General features: G+C 44.8%; 1 protein-coding gene across 2 annotated transcripts in view; it reads right to left on the minus strand.

Annotated features, from left to right (window-relative positions):
• Nucleotides 1-12,180: 12,180 nt before the first annotated feature.
• etv6 (ETS variant transcription factor 6) overlaps nt 12,181-15,912 on the minus strand; it is a 32,221-nt gene continuing 28,489 nt past the window's right edge. For both annotated transcript variants that reach the window (XM_084447512.1, XM_084447511.1), the window contains exons 7-8: nt 13,663-13,763; nt 12,181-13,520 (exon numbers count right to left, since the gene is read on the minus strand). In XM_084447512.1, the coding sequence (XP_084303638.1) occupies nt 13,418-13,520; nt 13,663-13,763 (204 nt within the window). In that variant the 3' untranslated portion in view covers nt 12,181-13,417. The remainder of the gene's footprint in view (nt 13,521-13,662; nt 13,764-15,912) is intronic.

Consider the following 15,912-nt stretch of genomic DNA (forward strand, 5'->3'; position numbering starts at 1 on the left):
AAGGTCACGTGCAAATTTGACGTTTTATTCGTCACATGCAACATGGGCCTACCAGTAAAATGAGCAGTGAGATGTTTCTCCGCTGGCTCTTATAACGTGCACACTAAGCTTAAGCAAGGTGAAATAAACCAATACAAAATAACAAAAGAAAACAAGACGGTACATATTGACTTTTAATACAAAATGCAAAATATATAGCCTACATGAAAGGGATGAGATGTGCTGAGAGCAGATTGTAGCCTACAGTTTAGTTAAATGCATGAGTAGGCTACTTATGGATCTTGATAGGGCCTATATCTATATTATGTAGGACCATATGATATATTTTAGTTATGGATATTCATGTTTATTTACAGAATGTAGATGTGTCCATTCTGACGACTATGGAATATAAGGTGCTGTTGTGCTGAATCTGAGTATAGCGACTGAGTTCAGTGCTTATTTATTAATTCACTGCCATTTGCAGTGTTTCTGTAGTGCTTTTATTTATTTTAGGACCCTGCCATGCCTTAGAATCATGAATGTGAAACGTAATTGGAAATTATACAAATATCCTCGTATTTATGATTATGATTATTATTCAAGCCTAGGATGTCTGTAGAATTCATGTGAACGCAATCACCTCAGATTTCTCATAAATTCAGCCCTTGCGAACGGGCGCACTCCAATCTGGCCTACCTACGACTGCATTTCCGCGTTCTTAAATCCTGTTCTTAGATAAGAACAAATCTGAGATAAGAAACCATTCAGGAATGCCAGAATTGTCCCGGGAACTTCGTAAGTGAAGTTAAGAAGAAATTTCTTCTTAACTTCTTCTTAACTTCTTCTTAACTGCGTTCAGGAATGAGGTCCAATGTTCTTACATTATTGTCTGACTTGACTGTTGAGTGAAAACCACCTAACTCCATTTTGGCAACTTTTTAGATAATTTGAAAGCTGTGACGAGCGTTTACAACCTCTGAACTCTTCCCAGCCCGGGACCAATTACAGTATTCTAAACAGCCCAGCAGATAGGACTGTATGTTTAAAAACATAGACATTGAGATGCTCTTTTCAACATTCTGAAAACGTGTCATTTTGGAGACAAGGGGTTTTCACCCAAAAGCAGCTGCATTTATTCTGTCAGGTCTGCTTTCATACTTGGTTAACTTGAACAATCGGGCCAATAAAGAACACTGAACTGAGAGTGAGAGAGTGAGAGAGAGAGAGAGGGAGGGAGGGATGGAGGGAGAAACTAAATATGGAGAGAGTGATGTTAAGGCTAGGGTAGGGGAGGACATGTTAAGGCTAGGGTAGGGTAGGACATGTTAAGGCTAGGCTAGGCTAGGACATGTTAAGGCTAGGCTAGGGTGGGACATGTTGAGGCTAGGCTAGGACATTTTAAGGCTAGGCTAGGCTAGGACATGTTAAGGCTAGGCTAGGGTGGGACATGTTGAGGCTAGGCTAGGACATGTTAAGGCTAGGGTAGGGTAGGACATGTTAAGGCTAGGCTAGGGTAGGACATGTTAAGGCTAGGCTAGGGTGGGACATGTTGAGGCTAGGCTAGGACATTTTAAGGCTAGGCTAGGGTAGGACATGTTAAGGCTAGGCTAGGGTGGGACATGTTGAGGCTAGGCTAGGGTGGGACATGTTGAGGATAGGCTAGGACATTTTAAGGCTAGGCTAGGGTAGGACATGTTAAGGCTAGGCTAGGGTAGGACATGTTGAGGCTAGGCTAGGGTGGGACATGTTGAGGATAGGGTAGGACATGTTAAGGCTAGGGTAGGACATGTTGAGGCTAGGGTAGGACATGTTGAGGCTAGGGTAGGACATGTTGAGGCTAGGGTAGGACATGTTGAGGCTAGGGTAGGACATGTTGAGGCTAGGGTAGGGTAGGACATGTGCTGTTCTCAACAGCACCTTACAGATCTGATGGTTCTCCAGGGTTCCCAACAGCACCTTACAGAGCTGATGGTTCTCCAGGGTTCCCAACAACACGTTACAGATCTGATGGTTCTATCCGGAACATTAGAATTCTGTCTGGCAATGTACGAGTTGTTTAGTATTGATTTATATTCCACCACAACCCTGTCCTGCCAGGGTGATCTGAGCGCAATCAAAGGTCAGCTCAGAGGAGACTGAAACCCACAATATACAAGACATGCCGCAGTCACTGCGGCGGCATGGCTGCTACAAACGCGCCCAGAGCGAAGAACAAGCCCTGCTACCCACTTCAGCACCAGGGACAGCGGGGCCAGGTGACTAACGGCGTCGACCAGCCAATCCTGGTCGCCAAGGCAACGCTGCCACTCAGCTGCTACAAATCAGCTCATCAGAGCCGGACTGCTGTGACGCCGACTGAACCAACCAACCAAACAGCACCCAGCCAAGGAGGCAAGCAGTAGTCAGTCGACTCCATAAGTGGGTGACCTTTTTACTAAAACTATCTGTTTCCCCCTCCTGTCCTCAGGTCTGAGGGACGTCCATGCAGACCCTGGACCTACGCAGCTTCCCCTCCTGTCCTCAGGTCTGAGGGACGTCCATGCAGACCCTGGACCTACGCAGCTTCCCCTCCTGTCCTCAGGTCTGAGGTCAGTCCATGCAGACCCTGGACCTACGCAGCTTCCCCTCCTGTCCTCAGGTCTGAGGTCAGTCCATGCAGACCCTGGACCTACGCAGCTTCCCCTCCTGTCCTCAGGTCTGAGGGACGTCCATGCAGACCCTGGACCTACGCAGCTTCCCCTCCTGTCCTCAGGTCTGAGGTCAGTCCATGCAGACCCTGGACCTACGCAGCTTCCCCTCCTGTCCTCAGGTCTGAGGGACGTCCATGCAGACCCTGGACCTACGCAGCTTCCCCTCCTGTCCTCAGGTCTGAGGTCAGTCCATGCAGACCCTGGACCTACGCAGCTTCCCCTCCTGTCCTCAGGTCTGAGGTCAGTCCATGCAGACCCTGGACCTACGCAGCTTCCCCTCCTGTCCTCAGGTCTGAGGGACGTCCATGCAGACCCTGGACCTACGCAGCTTCCCCTCCTGTCCTCAGGTCTGAGGTCAGTCCATGCAGACCCTGGACCTACGCAGCTTCCCCTCCTGTCCTCAGGTCTGAGGTCAGTCCATGCAGACCCTGGACCTACGCAGCTTCCCCTCCTGTCCTCAGGTCTGAGGTCAGTCCATGCAGACCCTGGACCTACGCAGCTTCCCCTCCTGTCCTCAGGTCTGAGATCAGTCCATGCAGACCCTGGACCTACGCAGCTTCCCCTCCTGTCCTCAGGTCTGAGGTCAGTCCATGCAGACCCTGGACCTACGCAGCTTCCCCTCCTGTCCTCAGGTCTGAGATCAGTCCATGCAGACCCTGGACCTACGCAGCTTCCCCTCCTGTCCTCAGGTCTGAGGGACGTCCATGCAGACCCTGGACCTACGCAGTTCCCCTCCTGTCCTCAGGTCTGAGGTCAGTCCATGCAGACCCTGGACCTACGCAGCTTCCCCTCCTGTCCTCATGTCTGAGGTCAGTCCATGCAGACCCTGGACCTACGCAGCCCGGCTGAAACGAGAGGGACAACCGAGTCAGAGGCTGACCGGCTTATTTTTCCATTTTTCCTGTTCTCTGTTCTTTTGTGTTTGGTTCACATTGCGCAGACCAGCCCTCAGACTTGACTTCAGTGCTCCACTCACCTCCCTGCCTTGCTTGTTTACAGTGTGCGTGTGTGCGTGTGTGTGTGTGTGTGTGTGTGTTAAGCTGGGGATCCACTGTGTGATTTTAAATGGTAATGTCGGTGGACCCTCACACTGCATGACTGAAGGCTTCAGTCCTTCCTGGTCAGACCTTACGACGGGCCAGCTCAGTATTCATTTCACACTGTCCCACTCCAGTCAGCCACGACTGCTACGGCTGACGCTTGTTGACAGTTGTAGAAATTGATTGATTGTGAACCATGAACAACACAAAGGTCCCTGCCTTGGTATATGACCTAATATCTGACCTACTACAGCAGACATGGGGAACGGTCATCATGCTGCAGTGACGGTGACCATGTACAGTGACTACGCACGTTATTTTGTGCTGAAAAAGAAAGAAAAAACCAAGAAATATGTTTTGGACCCTCAAGCAGTACAGCCTGTCAAACTACCTTCTGCATGCCCATGAACAACATATGGGTTTAAAAACGTGTTCAGATCCAGGTCTGCCTTGGAGTTGAACTTGGCCATATTGGGTGTGAAGAGAAGCTGTGCTCATTTGCACCTCCTAACTGAAATAAAACAAACACTACCTACACAAACTTACTTAAAACATACTAAAACAGATCAGAAAGACAGCTAATGTCTTGATTAAATTTCATGAACAAGGCTTTTAATGTATGTGAACGTCGACTAGCTGTGCATTGTTGTCATGAATCTACATTTTGCTGAGGAAATCACGGAGAGCAACACTTGAGCCTTGACTGCAATCAGAACTTAGTGTGTCAGGCAGGATGCTCAAGGGCGGATCAAATCTCTTTCCAACTGCTCTCCCTCATGCCTCTGTCATGGTAGGAAGCAGAAGAGACGTTTAATGATGTGTGTGTTCCCTCCAAAGCTCCACCAGTCATTCCTCCAGTGGCAGAATGAGCAGCAGGCTCTTCTTGTCGTCATTTGTGCAGAACAGCGTCAAAGCACCACTCACAATCCACCACCAACCGTGTCTGGAGGTCGTAGCCTCGTCTTCAGAATGTAGGATCAATTAGTTGTAGATTGTTGACTCTCACACTGTGCGACTTACGACATCCCAATTTGGACTTATGATGCTAGGATTTCTCTAAGACTCTGCATAGTCTGGGATGACGAGATCACACAGCGTATCCCCGCTTAACTAGGGGGGAGGGAAGAGAGGCATTAGAGTGAAGAAAGAGTTGGGAGGGAGGAGACATTTTGTGTGTCTGTGTGTGCGTGCACGCATGTGTGTGTGTAACCCAGTTGAATAAACTCACTCCACTAGTATAAATAATGTTCAGCAGCATCACTGATTGGCTAGCTGTTCGGTGGTGTAGCTGGTTAGGACGAGGTGTCACGCCGGAGACCCACGGTTCAAATCCAACCCTCAGCAATAATAATACACAGCGCAGAGCAGTTTAAACCGATTATGTGCATGTGTGTGCGAGTGCCTGCGTGTGTTTAAGGTAACATTGTCATAGCACTATGGACATTTCGTAAATGGTAAATGGTTATTTACCAGTTATTTACCAATGGACATTTTGTTGAAATGTAGAAGGGCCGAAATAAGTCTTCAAGCAAGACGTACCTTTTAGACCTAGCCTACAATCACTAGCCAGGACTTTGAGACACAGAAAGGCAGCCTCAAACCTACAGTACCTGTGAATCCTCTGTATACATTGGTGTTTATCCTGCTATGCACTGTATGTATATCAAGTAGTGTACAGAAGCTGGTTATCCTGAAACAGGCTTGTTCTGTTCTGACTGCTGTGTTGCTTCAATGGCTCAGCGTGCTACTAACCGTTTTCTGCCTCCCCTAGTGCCTCTCTCTCTCCTACCTTCTAACCAGGTCCAGTGGATGCCCCACTGTTGCTCGCAGACCACCCTGAGTCCGATGGATACCCCCGTGTCAGCTGTGGATGTCGTAGTATTTAGTTAACACACACACACACGTACACAAAGACACACATCAGTCCACATCCGGCTTAGGCCTGGACCTGATGCTCTTAGCCTTCCTTGCTCTGAAAATGTAATTTAATGTAATTTATTGCTCTATAAATGTTCTTAGCCGTTAGACAAATATATTCCAGGAGCTTGCTCCAGGTTGCCTGTTTTAATATCTGTGTTGCTTTTATGGCTCTGTGTGCTGCTAACCCTGTTCTGCCTTCCCTCTCCCTAGTGCCTCTCTCTCTCCCTCCTATCTTCTAACCAGGTCCAGTGGATGCCCCACTGTCACCAGCAGACCTCCCAGAGTCCGATAGATACCCCTGTGTCTGCTGTGGATGTCGTAGCATTTAGTTAACACACACACGTACACACAGACATACACCAGCCCACTTCCGGCTTTAGGCCTGGGCCATAGCAAACACACACCAGTATTTGCCATGTCTCTCCTATGATGCTTTTTTAGCCTTTAGACAAACATACTCCTGGAGCTTGCTCGATCGCCTTGTTGAGAGGGGTCAGGGAAGAATTTTTACAGCTCACTTATCTGGCCCCCGGGTGATTACTGTTTTTTTGCTTCCCTCTGGAATATGTAGAGAGTGGGTCGTACGCCCACCTCCCTTGTTCTCTGTAAAGCGCATTGTGTTGCCTCTGGGTATGAAATGCACTATACAAAAAAAGCTTTGATTGATTGATTGATTGATTGATTGATTGATTGATTGATTGATTGATTGATTGATTGATTGATTGATTGAAAAGGTGAAGAACAAAGGCTTTGGCAGAGCCTCAACGACTAACGCAGTCAGACATGTTGCTAACGAACACAGTCATACATGCTGCTAATGAACACAGTCAGATATGTTGCTAACGAACACAGTCATGCTGCTAACGAACGCAGTCAGACATGCTGCTAATGAACACAGTCAGACATGCTTCTAACGAGTGCAGACATGTTGTGTATGAACGCAGTCAGACATGTTGTTAATGAACGCAGTCAGACATGTTGTTACTGAACGCAGTCCGACATGTTAACGAATGCAGTCAGACATGTTAATGAACATAGTCAGACATGTTAACGAATGCAGTCAGACATGTTAACGAACGCAGTCAGACATGTTAATGAAGGCAGTCAGACATGTTAATGAATGCAGTCAGACATGTTAACGAACGCAGTCAGACATGTTAATGAACGTAGTCAGACATGTTAACGAATGCAGTCAGACATGTTAATGAACGTAGTCAGACATGTTAACGAATGCAGTCAGACATGTTAACGAACGCAGTCAGACATGTTAATGAACGTAGTCAGACATGTTAACGAATGCAGTCAGACATGTTAATGAACGTAGTCAGACATGTTAACGAATGCAGTCAGACATGTTGCTTACAAACACAGTCAGACATACTGCTAACGAACGCAGTCAGACATGTTATCAAATGCAGTCAGACAAGTTGTTAAAGGACAATGATCGATCATATTACAGAGGCATGTGAAAAACCACAACAGGCCTACGCTCTATGTAAGCACAACTAGCGATTCATAAAGACAGATTGATGAAAACAACCGTTTCTCGGCAGAAAATAGATTTTGAGAAACTGCATTCTCGGTGCCCCCACCACCGCCATTACATGCATGGCTCGCGCTGGATTTAAATTTCTTCTACAGGCCTCCGAACTACACCAAAGTGATCTTGGTGAGTCAAACGTCTTATTATATGTCGTAAATAAGGTCCAGGTTGTCAAAAACGAGCATTGTCCTTTAACAAACGCAGTCAGACAAGCTGCTAACCAACGCAGTCCGACATGTTGTTAACGAATGCAGTTAAACATGTTGCTAACAAACACAGTCAGACATGCTGCTAACCAACGCAGTCAGACATATTGTTAACGAATGCAGTTAAACATGTTGCTAGCGAACACAGTCAGACATGCTGCTAACGAATGCATAGGCAGGAGCAAATGGATCCTGAGAGGATAGTAGGGCCAGGCGCCAACGTAGCCTGGTACGACCATCCCGTTCTCGCGAGCTCACATTCTGTTTCACTAAAGCAGAACGGTCTGGCCTTCGCCTCCTCCAGAGCGATTATGCCAAAATCCAGACCATACCGGGCCAATCAGGGACTGCGTTTTAACTGCTGTCCCGCCCCACAGTGGAAAGCAGCCCCTGATTGGTTCGTGTCCCTGCCGCTCGCTAAACAAACATGGTGGCTCACGAAGCAACGAGTGGTAACGTTAACGTTAGAAGAATAAATGCAGCTATAAGTGCAGTTATTGCAGAAATAGACTTAATCACAACACTTAAACAAGAACAAAAGTATGCACTAGCAGAGTTTCTCGGTGGAAAAGACGTTTTTGCCATTCTTCCGACTGGATTTGGCAAAAATTTGCTGAACGCTGATTGGCTGGATGTGTTTATCTGTCAAGGCAAGTACCCCCTCCCACATAATCGCTCTCTATGGGCGAAGGCCAGACCGATATTGCGGAGCGAAGCAGTGAGCTCGCTCATACCAGGCTAGCGCCAACGTGCCTCAGCACTCCACACAGCTGAGGGGATGGTGGAGAGAGGAGGGTGAGAGCAAAAGAGAGAAGTGAGAAAGAGAGAGAGAGACTGAGAGAGAGTGCCTGTTAGAGCAAGGAAGAGGAGAGCGATAGGAAGGAGAGAGCTAGAGAGTGTGAGTGAAAGAGAGAGGGAGGGGTAGTGTTCGGTAGCAGAGGAGGGGAGGGGGAGAGAGGAGGGGGAGCAGGGTTCAGAGGGTGCCAATCAAACACCAGTTTTATACACACATTTCCCATGCTGATTCTGGAGAAGGGAGAGCTGCTGCTGAGCTGTCCAGACTGTTGACCTTCTCTGACCACCACTTGTTTGGATCAGTGAAGGATGATGATGATGATGATGATGATGATGATGATGATGGCTCTGAGACCAGTCAGCAGCTGGCGTAGCCTGTGCCCCAAAGACTGTCCTCACACTGTAGAAGGTTGTTTGAGGTGAGGCTGGTACCAAACACTCCAATACCTTTAAAATAAGGTTTGAGATAAGACTGCCGGCACTACTACAGTAGTAGCCTTGTTTGATTGACGGGTTGGTGGTTCTGGTTCTGGGTGGGGGTGCTGGTTCTGGGTGGGGGTGCTGGTCCTGGGCGGGGGTTCTGGTTCTGGGTGGGGGTGCTGGTTCTGGGTGGGGGTGCTGGTCCTGGGCGGGGGTGCTGGTTCTGGGTGGAGGTGCTGGTTCTGGGTGGGTGCGCTGGTTCTGGGTGGGGGTGCTGGTTCTGGGTGGAGGTGCTGGTTCTGGGTGGGGGTGCTGGTCCTGGGCGGGGGTGCTGGTTCTGGGTGGAGGTGCTGGTTCTGGGTGGGTGCGCTGGTTCTGGGTGGGGGTGCTGGTTCTGGGTGGAGGTGCTGGTTCTGGGTGGGTGCGCTGGTTCTGGGTGGGGGTGCTGGTTCCGGGTGGAGGTGCTGGTTCTGGGTGGGGTTCTGGTTCTGGGTGGGGGTGCTGGTTCTGGGTGAGGGTCGTATGAACGCATGAGGAGTTCGGAAAAAGATAAAACTGTCCAGTCACGCAGGCATCACCCTGAGTCTACTCTATAAAAAAACACTGACATTTTAACAGTAGTCGACTTTTTTGTTGTTGTGAGTTGCAGACCACCTTAAATATGACCTTTAGAATGGCTTCCCCTTAAAGTAGCACCTTGGATATTCCATATCCATATAACTTTCTGACACCAGAGTGTGTACATAGAAGGTCACTAAGATTGCATTCCCCTGCCTGCCAAAAGAAATCGAAGTCACCGTCACCACTATTTTGATGTCCTCAGCTACCCCAGGAGCCAGACTTCCTCGCAAATTTTCTTTTGCAAAAACTTAATTTATTTTTTTTGCAAGAAGTCTGGCTTCCAGGCTAGTCCTCAGCCACAGTGGCCCTAAACCGTGTGGTCTGTTATAATACTGTATCTGTGTTTCCCAACCCACCACCCAGACACAGTGATGGCAGGTGAACTACAGAATCAACCTGGACTTGACCAAGGAGCGTCTAAACAAGGAGGCCTCAGAGATACTACATCATTTCACATTCTGTCCCAGAACTACTGTTCAAATGGCTTCTTGTGCGCTCACGAGCCACGCATGCCACATCTCCTCCGCCACTTCCTGCTTTCTAACCAACGTTCCTCCTTGTTAAGGAACCAGGAACGGCCGTTCTCGGGGTAGTTAGCCCGAGTCTGCCTGAGAGGTCAGAGGTGATCTGTGGTAGAAGGTCTCGAGGTGGTTTCTGAGCGCGTGCGTACGTGCTGCGGCGGCGGGCGCATGGCGAGCTGAGGGCCGCTGGTCTGATACTAGAGACACTCCCTAGCACCTTGCATGACAGCTACCGCCATTGGTGTGTGTGTGTGTGTGTGTGTGAATGGGTGAGAGAGGCCTTCATTGTAAAGTGCTGAAAACGGTTCTATATAGAACCTTACTGACTTAAAAATGGTTATATGGGACGGTTGTCCAGAGGGTATATATATATAATATATATATAATACAAATAAAGCTTTGATTGATTGATTGAGGGTGCCTCTTGCTACAAACGGTTCTATATAACAACCTTTTCTACAGCGTAGAGATGGAGAATCATGTGGATATAGAAGCCAGTCTGTCAGATGCTAGAGTTCTACTGCTTAATGAAGCTTTAGAGGAGCAGACCCAAGACTGCTGTTAGAACTGGAGAACTTCAAAGTAGTAAATATAAACATATTTACATTATGATTATTATTATTGTTAATAACAATAATAATAATAATAATAATAATGATTCTACTACTACTACTACTACTAGTAATAATATTAATCGTAATCATAATAATACTTGTAATAGTAATAATAATAATAATAGTAATAATAATAATCATAATAGTAATATTATTATTATTAGAATAAATGTAATTCAATAAATGTTGATAGAGAGATAAACATTTATCTCCGTGGTTAATTCATGAAGGGATGGAAACTACATAATGTAGAACATTTCCAGAGCTTTATTAATTGATGCAGATCCGCACTAACATACTCTGCTTTTCCAGGTTGTCTGGCAATTAACCAGCCGCTGCGCACCGCTCGCATTCAAATCAAGTTTCAAGCGGCCCTGCTCATTATCGCGGTCATTATTTCAGGCTTGATTAGATATTGACGCAATGTTAAGCACTTCTTGAGAGTGAATTGACACGGAGCCCGGTGCTTTTCTCGAGTGGACCCAGCGCGATGCCACACCAATTCCGCCTGACGGCGCGTAGCTCCACTTTCTGAGAGCCGTGAAAGTCGTAATATCGTTAAATCAAGATCCCCACCCCTTCGGGGCGGGTCGCCCTCATACCTGCTGGTCCGCTCCCGCCCTCACGCCCTCCGAAGGTGGCGGTCGCCGTTTAATCCATCGGTGCTAAAATCCAGCTGTGCGTCCGTCAAGCAGCGGCATCAGTGTGGTCCCGGTGCGCGCGGGTTGGGTCCAATATTGCACGAGACAGTAGATGTAGATACCCCCGCGATTCTGTCATCTACCCAGGAGAACCCTTGGAGACAGGGATGCGCACAGGAAACCCCTTGGAGACAGGGAGCCAGGGATGCGCACAGGCAGAGAGACGCCTCCCGTCAGCCCTCCCCCGGAGCTGCGTCCGCACCAGCCCACTGGAAAGGCGTGTTTGGTTGTTTTTTAAGCGATTGTTTTCAGTCTTCCCTAAGTAAAGTCTTTAAGTAAGAGACGAGCACAGATCATAATGACGAGGATAGCAGTTGAGCTATAAAAATATTAGTCAAATTGTCCCGACTTTTGCCCACAGTTGCGGCTCTAGTCAGGTCCCCTCGGCGCGGCTCGGGAGTGAAGCCTCGTGCTCCAGAGCGCGCGGGTTTATCAGAGGCATACCACCCAGCTAGTCACAGCACAGCAGCCTAGGGGAACTGATAGTTCAACATATAGGAATGCAATACGGAGACCTTTGTATGCATGTATGGTTGTTTTTATCTTTGGATAGGCCCATCAGAGTATGTGCAATTTAAAAGAAGAAAAAAAAAAAAAGACAAAATGATATTTAGGATATGCATCATAACATTTCATAAATATTTCAATTTATAATGCATTCAGTTCTGTTCATCCCAAATTTACACACCATTACCTAGTTAGATTTGATATGTAACTTTAATTTGCCAGATCTCAGTAGCCTACAGCTGTAGCCTGGATTTAGATCATGTCCATTTGCAACCGCGTCCATCCGTTGAAGACTCCTGTGGGGCCTGAAGAATTTGAGGCCAAGTTTTTGTTTCCGTCATAAACCGGTGCAGCAGTGCCACCATGTGGGTACTTCCGGTACTTCCCCGACTAGAACTGCCAGAGCAGCGCGCGCCATGGCTCAGAGCAACGTCAGGTCAACTAATGTTGACCTCTGTCACCACGTTCTGCAGCTAAACTGATCGTCCGCCATGAAGTGTGGAGACAAAATGACAGTAGAAGATCATTTAAAAATGCAGGCTTTAAGTACACCTATTTTGTATGAAACAGTGGCTTGTATAACCCGGCAGTAGACCTCAACCTAACGGTGTAGACGACACTGGAATAAATGCTTTGGTGAAGTTGATCAAAGAAGGTTTATTCTGTGGTGAAAACGTTTCCAGCGACAGACTGCTCTCCTCACTGGCACACCGAGGACAACCTGCCTGTTTAATGCACATGTGCAGGGGAAAGACCAAATCAACTTACAAGCACCGCGGGATTTGCTCATCATTAGACAGGGACAACAGGAATGTGTTTCAAACGTCCCGTTAGAGATCGATCACATATATACCTTTGATCTGCTCCTTTAAGAAAACAAAAACACATTTGATTTTGGCTGGAGAATAAAATCTTATAAAGTCTTAAAGGCGACATGGAGGTGTCACCTCAGCGCCCCCTGGTGTCCAGAAGGTCCAGAACCTCGTATGCCAGGATCAGACTAAACCACACACTCTCACCCTGGTCACCATGCCTTAGATATTTTGCGCTGTCCTGTCTAGTCCTGCCCCCAGTCTAATGTCGTCTCCATCAGTGCACCAACTGACCAGAACAAATGACTAGTATGTGTAAAAAACTACCTGACAATAAATGTGATTGTGATTAGGAAATCACAGTGTCCTAGATTCTTGCTGTGGCTTGGCCAGGACAGGGGCAACACTACAAGTAACCTATGACCCCGACCAATCATCGCATGCCGTCTTTCACAACCTTCTTTGAATTGATAGGTCGTGGGGGAGGAGGGTCAGGTCAGTCATGGCTACAGAAGCACTGTGTGATGCAGAAAGGACTAAGAAAAAGAAAGAAAACGACAGTGGAACCGTTGACTGAAGAAACGCTGCCGCTACTCGATGAAGGAGGCCCACCTGAACCAGCAGCTTCCTCTAGCCCAGGGGGCTCGCTGTCGTCCTATTGGTCAAGTCTCTCTGTCGTCCTATTGGTCAAGTCTCTCTGTCGTCCTATTGGTCAAGTCTCTCTGTCGTCCTATTGGTCAAGGAACACGTCGTAGGAGTTGTCAAACTAGGCGGGAAAATACAAATAAAAATTTTGACAAGCTAGACTTTTCTTCGGGGTGTGGTGGAACATCGCTGTTCTTGGATCATGTCACACTACCGGGGGTAAAGATGCCCTATTCGGGCCCCGACACCGGACATTTGTCTGCGATGAAAAACCGTGCTGAATTTGTGTGTGTGTGTGTGTCTGATCCCGGCATTAGTCTGGACAGATTGTTCGAGCTGCTTCCGAAAGGCATCAGCGGCTACAGTAGTTTATAAGATGGACTCTGTTTCCCAGAGTTCCTCAGGATTCCTCTTTGATGTAAATCTGATCGTCTGTGTCAGACTCCAGGGGTTCCAGTCTGTCAGTTTGTCCACTCATTATCTCATCTGGGGTTTTCATGAACCTGCACACACACACACACACACACACACACACACACACACACACACACACACAAACAAAGAAGACAATCACCACTATCAGTAAACATCATGCTCCAGATGTGTTGATCAAACAGTCATATTTGAGTCCTTCAGACGGTGTACCTGAACAGTAGTCTCTGTCCCGGCTCTTTCCTGATGATGTTGAGTTTGTAGTAGTGTCTCAGTGCTCGCGACATCTTCTCATACGTCATATTGGTCCTATTCTGTAAGGAACAAGAGGATATTAGATTGGTGTGAAAACACTAAAGCTAAAGAACTGAATAGACAGGTTTCAGTGTTGAGTAGAGCCTGGTCTGGCTGCCCTGAAGAGAAGTCTGTCATCAGATTCAATTCCCTGAAGAGAAGTCAGTAACACTTTATAATAATGATCAGTTATAAGGCATTTATAAAACATTTGTTAATAATGAACTAATCATTAACATATCATTTATAAACATGTGTAAATGATTCATATTTGTAAATATACTAGTTAAAACATTCACAAATGATCTGTAGATGATTTATAACACATTATCAACATTACTTGTAAATTATGTGTTCAACATTAATTAATGTTAGTTAATATGTAGTAAAACATTTGTAAATTATTTTTTAATTTAATATTTGTAAAACATTTAAGAATGCCTTATTTATTTGTTTTTCATGTGTGTTTTTCAAATGATTTGTTAAACATTTACTAAAAGTCTACAAATCATTTGTAGACATTATTGCAGCCCCAAAGACAGTTATAAACTACTAGTTTATAATGAACTAACCATTAACATATAATTCATACATGTTTATAAATGAGTCATATATCATTTATAAACACACTAGTTTAACATTCAAAAATGATCTGTAGATTTATAACACATCATCAACAGTACTTGTAAATGATTTGTTCAATATCAAATAACATTAGTTCATGTGTAGTAACTCATTTCTAATTGCTTTTAAGAATAACATTTTACACCAATTACTAGATGTCTTTGTTTTTCATGTTTAACAAATGATTTGTAAAGGTTTTTGCATGCGCTAATCTAAAGTGTAAACTATTAATGTCTATAAAACATCTATAAATCATTTGTAGAGGTTTTTGCATGCACTAAAGTCTAAACTATTAATGTCTATAAAACATCTATAAATCATTGGTAGAGGTTTTTGCATGCACTAAAGTCTAAACTATTAATGTCTATAAAACATCTATAAATCATTTGCAGAGGTTTTTGCATGCACTAAAGTCTAAACTATTAATGTCTATAAAACATCTATAAATCATTTGTAGAGGTTTTTGCATGCGTCAATCTAAAGTTGAAACTATTTATCATTTACAAATGTCTTATGGACTTTTTCTTCACCTGTTATAAATGATGTGTAAATGTTGTAGACAGCTTTGTTCCTTTGTGACATCAAAAAATAACTACAGAATGATGAAAATAGAATTTTTACAAATGTCCATAAGACATTTGTAAATGATGAATAGTTTCAATTTTAATTGACGCATGCAGAAACCTCTACAAATGATTTATAGATGTTTTATAGACATTAATAGTTTACACTTTAGATTAGCGCATGCAAAAACCTTTACAAATCATTTGTTAAACATGAAAAACAAAGACATCTAGTAATTGGTGTAAAATGTTATTCTTAAAAGCGATTAAAAATGAGTTACTACACATGAACTAATGTTATTTGATGTTGAACAAATCATTTACAAGTACTGTTGATGATGTGTTATAAATCATCTACAGATCATTTTTGAATGTTAAACTAGTGTGTTTATAAATGATATATGACTCATTTATAAACATGTATAAATTATATGTTAATGGTTAGTTCATTATAAACTAGTAGTTTATAACGGTCTTTGGGGCTGCAATAATGTCTACAAATGATTTGTAGACTTTTAGTAAATGTTTAACAAATCATTTGATAAACATGAAACAAATAAATAAGGCATTCTTAAAATAATTTACAAATGTTTTACTACATATTAACTAACATTAATTAATGTTGAACACATCATTTACAAGTAATGTTGATAATGTGTTATAAATCATCTACAGGTCATTTGTGAATGTTTAACTAGTATATTTACAAATCATTTATGAATAATTAACACGTTTATAAATGATATGTTAATGATTAGTTCATTATTAACAATTGTTTTATAAATGCCTTATAACTGATCATTATTATAAAGTGTTACCGAGAAGTCTCATCAGATTCAATCCCCTGAAGAGAAGTCTCTTCAGATTCAATCCCCTGAAGAGAAGTCTCATCAGATTCAATCCCCTGAAGAGAAGTCTCATCAGATTCAATCCCCTGAAGAGAAGTCTCATCAGATTCAATCCCCTGAAGAGAAGTCTCATC

Source organism: Borostomias antarcticus (genome assembly GCF_949987555.1).
Source record: "Borostomias antarcticus genome assembly, chromosome: 13".
In the NCBI taxonomy this organism is placed as follows: domain Eukaryota; kingdom Metazoa; phylum Chordata; class Actinopteri; order Stomiiformes; family Stomiidae; genus Borostomias; species Borostomias antarcticus.